A 7,052-nucleotide genomic window follows, 5' to 3' on the forward strand; every position below is an offset into this window, starting at 1 on the left:
ACCTTGACTTTTTTACTTCATATGCTCTGCATGGATTCAAGCTTTATTAACACAACATGCATCACTTACCGGGCCTCTCTGGTGGCGCAGGTGGTTGACCACCGCACTGTAAAGCTGTCCGTAGCCTCTGCAGCACGTGTTCGATCCCAGCGAGAATCCCACATGGCGTGGTAGACCTCTCCTGTCTCGCCCGCTGCTCCCCTCGGCAGTGCATTTCAGTCAGTCTACCTGTTGCTTTCTGCTCTGTCTCTGGTGAATCCTCTCATCCTCCCGCACATCTGGCCTATACCCCAGCTCTTGTATAAATAAATCTTTTTTTTTTTTTAAAAAAAAAAAAAAGACAACATGCATCACTTACCAAACTTTTCTTTCCTCCAATATTGAAATCATTGGCATTGGGGCTGTGATAGCAGCCTATTCCCTGTTTGTCCCACTCCACAACCTTGTCAGCACTTAACTCCATAAGAGCCTCACCTATTCCCACTTCTGTGTCTTCTGCTGGTCATGATCTTTGTGCATCTGGTTTTTCTTTTTAAAGATTTATTTACTTATGCATACAAGAACTGGGGTACAGGCCAGATGCGCCGCAGGGTGAGAGGATTCACCAGAGATAGAGTGGGGAACAGAACAGGCAGACTGACAAAATACACTGCTGCGGGGAGCAGCGGGCGCAACAGGAGTGGTCCGCAGCGCCATGTAGGACCTGTGCTGGTCAGCCAGGATCGAACTGGCGCCGCAGAGGCTGCAGACAGCTTCACAGAGCTGTGCTCAACCGCCTGCGGCACCAGGGGAGGCCCCATCTTGTTTTTCAAGGAGCAGCTCCAATGCCAACAATTCCATGAGGAATTCCAAACAATGCAAAATAACACTGCTCTTTCTTCTCAGTATTCCCACAGAACTGAATCTGCAATATTCTTTTTTGTAACACATTTGCATTCAATTTACTTTTTTTTTTAAAACTATCTTTTTTTTTTTTTAATAGAGGCATGTTTTCATTTATTTATTTGTTTGTTTGTTTGTTTTGTTTATACAAGCACTGGGTACAGTCAGAAGCGCGGGAGGGTGAGAGAATTCACCAGAGCCAGAGCGGGAAGCAGAGCAGGCAGAAGGACCGAAGTACACTGCTGAGGGGAGCAGCGGGCGGCAGGAGAGGTCTGCGCGCCATGTGGGACCCTCCTTTGGTGGCCGGGGAGCAGCCGGGGATTGAACCGGCGCCGCAGAGGCCGCGGGCAGCTTCGCAACCCAGCGCTCTACCGCTGCGCCACCGGGGAGGCCCTGCATTCAATTTACTTTTAAGCATACTAAAAAGAAAGCAAAGCTGAATTTTATCCATCCCACCCCACATTATAGTGAATGTGAGGTGTAGTATGTAATAATTTAAAATCAACTATATTCCCTTAATATTTTATTTACTCACCTAAAAACAAATGATGAAATCATTTATGGTGGCAGTTCCTAGGTCATATGGCCTACATAATATTTTTTTCATTTCGAGAAGTGCAGATGGTATAAACTCCACCTTTTTAGCGTAAAATGGTATTTTATATATTTGGAATTTCCCATTCCAGGGAATCCTTAAAAAAACAAAAAAATCCTGAGATCTGATTTAATCACAGTTCTGATAGTAGCACAACACTAGCAGCTCCCTATTTACCACTCCAATATGAAAAAAACAAAAAAGCCTAAAGCTTTTCTTTTTTTTTTAATTCATGTTTTTTTTTTTTTTTAAAGATTTATTTATTTATTTATTTATATATACCAGCACTGGGTACAGTCAGAAGCATGGGAGGGTGAGAGAATTCACCAGAGCCAGAGCGAAGAGCAGAACAGGCAGACTGACGAAGTACACTGCTGAGGGGAGCAGCGGGCGGCAGGAGAGGTCTGCGCGCCATGTGGGACCCTCCTCTGGTGGCCAGGGAGCAGCCGGGGATCGAACCGGTGCTGCAGAGGCTGCAGGCAGCTTCGCAACCCAGCGCTCAACCGCTGCACCACCAGGGAGGCCCAAGCCTAAAGCTTTTCAAAACATATTTCAATAATAAGAATAGAACATTAAACTCTTAATAGAAATAAAACACTGTAATATCAATCAATTTTATCCAGTGTAAAAAAGTTTTAAGCTTTATTTTGATAAAACATTTTAGATTCCCTCATATCACAGTGGAACAATAAGAGAAATGTACATATACTGATTTTATACTACATGTCAAATGCCACCTTCCCAATCCTAGGTAAGCAAGTTGCAAAATAAAACTGGTGATAATTTAACGACAGGTAGTATTTTAAATAAAAATTAGTGAGTTTTCAGCACTTACATAAAATAAGGCTTTAATCAAAAACAGACGTAATTCCACAGGGTGTCTTTTTACAACAGCAATTAATCCAATCAAGTCTGTGATTCCAAGCTCAAGTGATAGTGTTATGTTTCAAGCAAACAACAAATCAACCTTCAAGTGGTTTATTAGCATATGTACTATATTTGGACAATTTCTAACTGCATTCAAGTTTTAGAACTTGGAGTCTAATTAAACAAGAATTAGAGAAGCGCTCAACTGCACTTTGAGGAAGGCAATGTAATTGCTCTGTCTTCGCACAGAGGTACATTAATAACATAGGTGGTTGTTAATCAATTCCCCACACTAACTGATTCATCAAAAGCATATCCTTCAGCGACAACTTTAAAGACCACACAAATTTTAACAGAAGAACATTTTGTACTTCCAGTTTTCAAAAGCAGATAATACTATGAAGAAGCAACCGTTTAAATATTTGAGTACACACATTTAAGTTTTTACAACTTCATGCCTTAAGAGAAGCTTTGATTTCAGAAGTATCAGTTCATGGACCCAGCATCAAATATATACACAACACCTGTTTCAAATACAATGTAATTTCAGAAACTATAAGAAGCACAAAATAGTCAGAAAATTTTGATCAAAATTCAAGTTTCCAGTGATCTTAAAAAAGACAAATTATAATTGTTTTTGATTAGCAGTGATACCCAGTTATGGTTGTTATCTAGAAAATCGTTAAGTTGTATGAAAAAAAATAGTCAAAGAAAATCTATAATTTTGATAATTTTCAATCTTCTAAATATGCACTGCTTAAAATAAGGTTTTATCTGGAAGGTAATTAAGTCATGGAGCTTTACAACCTTTAGCCACTATTTGGAAGCTATTTTAGGTTTTGCATAATTCCCAATCTTAACACCACTACTTCTGTTCAAATAAAGGGAATGATCTTTTGAAGTCATTGCATTAGAAATGGCACTTATGGACAAGAAACACAACTATAAACTAGGGGAAAAATGGATCTTAGCTAAGATGATTTTTCTTAAAGTAGTGGAATGTTGTATCGAGATACAATAGAAACAATAGTTTAGAAGCCTCGGGAAGCTTAAATTTCTTTAGTAATTTTTGTTTTACTAAACAATCTGAAGTAAGCACATGGTCACCTTAAAAACAAAGCAAGAAAAATAAAGAAAAATGCAGCATGAAGCATTTAATAAGAGTCTCCAAAGGCTCTTTCCCTCCCTTTGCTGGGGGTACAATGTCTAAATTTTCTCCACTTTGTTGCAAAAAAAAAAAAAAACCAAAAAACAAATCTGCTCAAAACAACCATCCTTCAGAACAATATGTAGCCAAAATCTGAAATCTAAAAAGTATTTTAAAGAAAACTGTTCTCTCACTTGCAGGAGGTCTGAGTCACTAATCTACATTGAAAGTGGGAGAGGATCTAAACAATTATCACAATCCTTAAGATTTTCAAGGAAATGTTCCAAATCAAATATCCTAAAACCACAAATTAACCACTGAAAATTAGCCATTCAAACTATGTTGGAAACATTTGCAGAACTGTTGCTTCCTCTTGTATAAGGATAGAATATTTGAGGCTGCACACTAGCCAGTTTCAAACAGGAATGCTTTCCACCAAGACTTACCCTGAAGTCAATTTTCCTAACTCCCTTTTCTTCCCTAAATTGTTCCATTATGTTTTAAGGTGGGCAAGTACATGAGGCAGGGTGTTTCACATGGCAATGAAACATTTAAAAACCTAATGATTTAGTCAATCAGGAAATTTCACACCACACAAACACTATGTTTTTATAGATACTAACATTTCTCTGTGCTGCATAATATATATTGTGAGAAAGTGAGTTCTGACTCAAAAGATAAGTTGAAATGCTATATTGTGACAACAGATTCATTAGAGTTGGCATAATTTAAAAGGAAAGCATAGTACATGTTTTAATAGTTCCAATGTTTTTGTTATTTGGGCTTTATACAACACTTCTTTTTTCTCTTTTCGACTTTGCCTTTCTCAATGGGCATCTTTTATTTTAAAGTTGTGCTTGAGGCTCTGAAGAATATGCTAATGAAATATAAATATAAATAATACATGAGCAATACATATGTATACACATCAACAGGTCCAAGCATCAGACCACGGACGTTGTACTCTCCGGATTCACACGAATAAGTCTAGATGCATTTCTCAGGTCTTGAAGTTGCTTTGCCGGTTTCCCCACACCTTCTTCAAACCTTTTTTCCACTACAGGGAGGACTGTTTCATACAGAAAGGATGCGTTCTGTCTGATAAAAGCCTTCTTCTCTGGATCCTGCTCACACCGAAGACTATAATCCACATGCTGAACAGCAACCAAAATGATTTCCACCAGACTCTCCAAAAGTACCATGTGCAGCTCCGGGAAATACAGCTTCAGTGCCTCTTCCAAGAAGCCCATAGTCTGTTTGGTGAAAGCAACCACTGTGTAACTCAGGTTCACCCAACAGTCATCCCCCGTATACTGCTCAAAGTTACTCACCCCACAACTCTTCATCTCCTCTTTGAGTTTACCCAAGGCCTCTGGAGTCATCAAGTTCATCCTCCTCCACATCTCCTCTGAATTGCGATGTTTTGTGGCTTCAATAATGATCTCCTTGTAACTGTGCAAAGCCCCTTGGATGTCTTTCACCAGCAGGGCATGGATGATGAAAGTGAGGTCTAGTCCAATGTCGCCCAGTTGCTGACAATGCTCTTTTGCCACCTTTACACATTCCGCTGCTGTAGAGAGACTCTCCTTACTGTCAAACACTTGCTTGCTGAAAGCATCCACAAACATGCCCATAGCTGATCTTGCCCAGACCACAAAGGCAGAGTAGCATCCACTGTCGGTGCCTGCAAAATCGGTCTCAAATTCCCTGGCAGTCTCGAGAAGGCTGGTAAAGAAGACATGGCAGAGCTTATGAATGTAAAGCAAAGTGGCACCTTCAATGCGAAGTTGCCTTATCGCAGTATGCACAGCTGCTGCCCTATTTCTCAAAAACAGCTCACAAGCCTTTGTGCACTGGCCAAGTCGAATTAGTTGAGAAACTGCCCTGCGGGTGGCCTTGGGACCACCTCTCAGGGACCGATCTGGAGAGAGTTCAAACACTAGCACTTCAGTGAGCTGTCGGACACGCTCATCCACTTTGGCCCTTAGTTCTTTTACTGGAGGTGGACTGGGCTTATCCTCTAGATAATGGTTCAACTTATCCAGCAGGTCGACGGCCCCCTCAAAGTCCCTCTGGGCAATGCAGACATCCAGGTCTTCAGGTAACTCCTGGATCCATTCCATTGAGAGGTCCACCTTCTCTTCTTCTACCTCCGGAGCAGCTGGTGTGTCATCTTCTTCATCCTCAAACGGGTTACTACCCTTGCAGGTCACCTGGGGTGGCCCTCGAGGGGCCGCTGCTTCCTCCTGCTCCCTCCGCCTTTTTTCACTGAGGGCCCTCTTGGTTTCCTCCAGCACTTCCAGCCACTCTCGCTTGATTTTAGCATTTTCCGCCTGAAAAATACGGCTCTCGGGGAACATGAGCAGCTTGAACATGTCCTTCATGGGCGGGTTGTCCTTGACATTGACCACGGCCAAGCCATCTAGAGGATAAAGGGCATTGTAGCGATACATCCCCCGCCGCTGTGGCAGCCAAGTGGCTACGAGCAAACAGTCGTTCATGAGGAAGCCGTGCACCCGCTGCAGCTGGGCCATGTGGTCTGCCTCGTATTCCACCAGGTCCCCGTTGTACACTAGGTACTGCCCCGGCGTCTCGAGCAGGTGCCTGCAGCCTTCCACCTTCTCAAGCAGGGTGGTGAGCGTGCGCTGCTTCCCTTCCTCGCCCGGACCGGCACCGTCGCGGGAGGCGACCCCCGGGAGGGGGAAGAAACCGGCCTGGCCCCGGAGATGGTCTCGGCCCCCCGCGCCCCCGCCTCCTTCCTCCCCTCCGGAGGCCGCGGCAGCCCCGGCGGCGGCGGCGGCAGCCGGCAGCAGGGTAAGCGGGATGCTCTCGAGGCTGCTCTTCTGCTCCGTCAGCAGATGGCTGAGCTGGTACATCTCGCTCTCCAGGTAAGAGATCTCGCGGGCGGTCTCTATGAACTGCCGGTAGTTCTGGTAGACGTTGCGCTTCAGGTTCTGCGCCGTCTCCTCCGCCAACGCCTGGATGCGCTGCCGGTGCTCCTGCAGGTCCCGGTCCCCGTCCGACTGCTGCGAGAGCTGCTTCACGTACAGCCGCGCCTCAAAGCCCCCGGATTCCAGCTGCCGCCGCAGGCGACTCGCCCCACTGTCCGACATCGCCATCGCCATTTCCGGCCGGGTCTCAGGCCGTCACTGTCACTATCGCCGCCGCCAGCGCCGCCACAGCCCAGACCCGCCCGAGCCCCACCGAGCTCCAGAGTTGAGGAAGCAGGATGGAAGGGAGACGAGGACGCCTGCGCCCGGGTCTGAGCGTCACCCACCGCGCCTGCGCAAGGAGCCGTGACGCAGGGACTGCGCCTGCGCAAGAACGCCAGGGTTCTAGTACGCACGCGCAGGAGGCGCGGTAGCGGAAGTGAGTGGAGGGCGGGGCAGCCAGACGGCGATATTGAGATTGCGTGGGGTGTGACGCTGAGTGCCTGGCGAAGAGTCAAGACAGTAATGGCTTCTTGAAACCTTCAGCCGAAGACTTCGAAGCTCAATTTTGAGCCCATTTGGAGGTGTCGTGTTGATTTCTTTTCTCAAGGCCCAGAGTTTTGCCGTCGGC

The 7,052-nt window shown here is 45.2% G+C and overlaps 1 protein-coding gene across 1 annotated transcript; it reads right to left on the reverse strand.

Annotated features, from left to right (window-relative positions):
* Positions 1 to 4,435: 4,435 nt before the first annotated feature.
* EXOC8 (exocyst complex component 8) lies at positions 4,436 to 6,685 on the reverse strand (the record flags this gene model as incomplete). Its single annotated transcript, XM_084253984.1, has 1 exon — positions 4,436 to 6,685. The coding sequence occupies exon 1, from the start codon at positions 6,614 to 6,616 to the stop codon at positions 4,436 to 4,438; it is 2,181 nt and encodes a 726-aa protein (XP_084110110.1). The 5' UTR covers positions 6,617 to 6,685.
* Between the last annotated feature and the right edge of the window lie 367 nt (positions 6,686 to 7,052).

This window comes from Talpa europaea (genome assembly GCF_964194135.1).
Source record: "Talpa europaea genome assembly, chromosome: 14".
In the NCBI taxonomy this organism is placed as follows: Eukaryota; Metazoa; Chordata; class Mammalia; order Eulipotyphla; family Talpidae; genus Talpa; species Talpa europaea.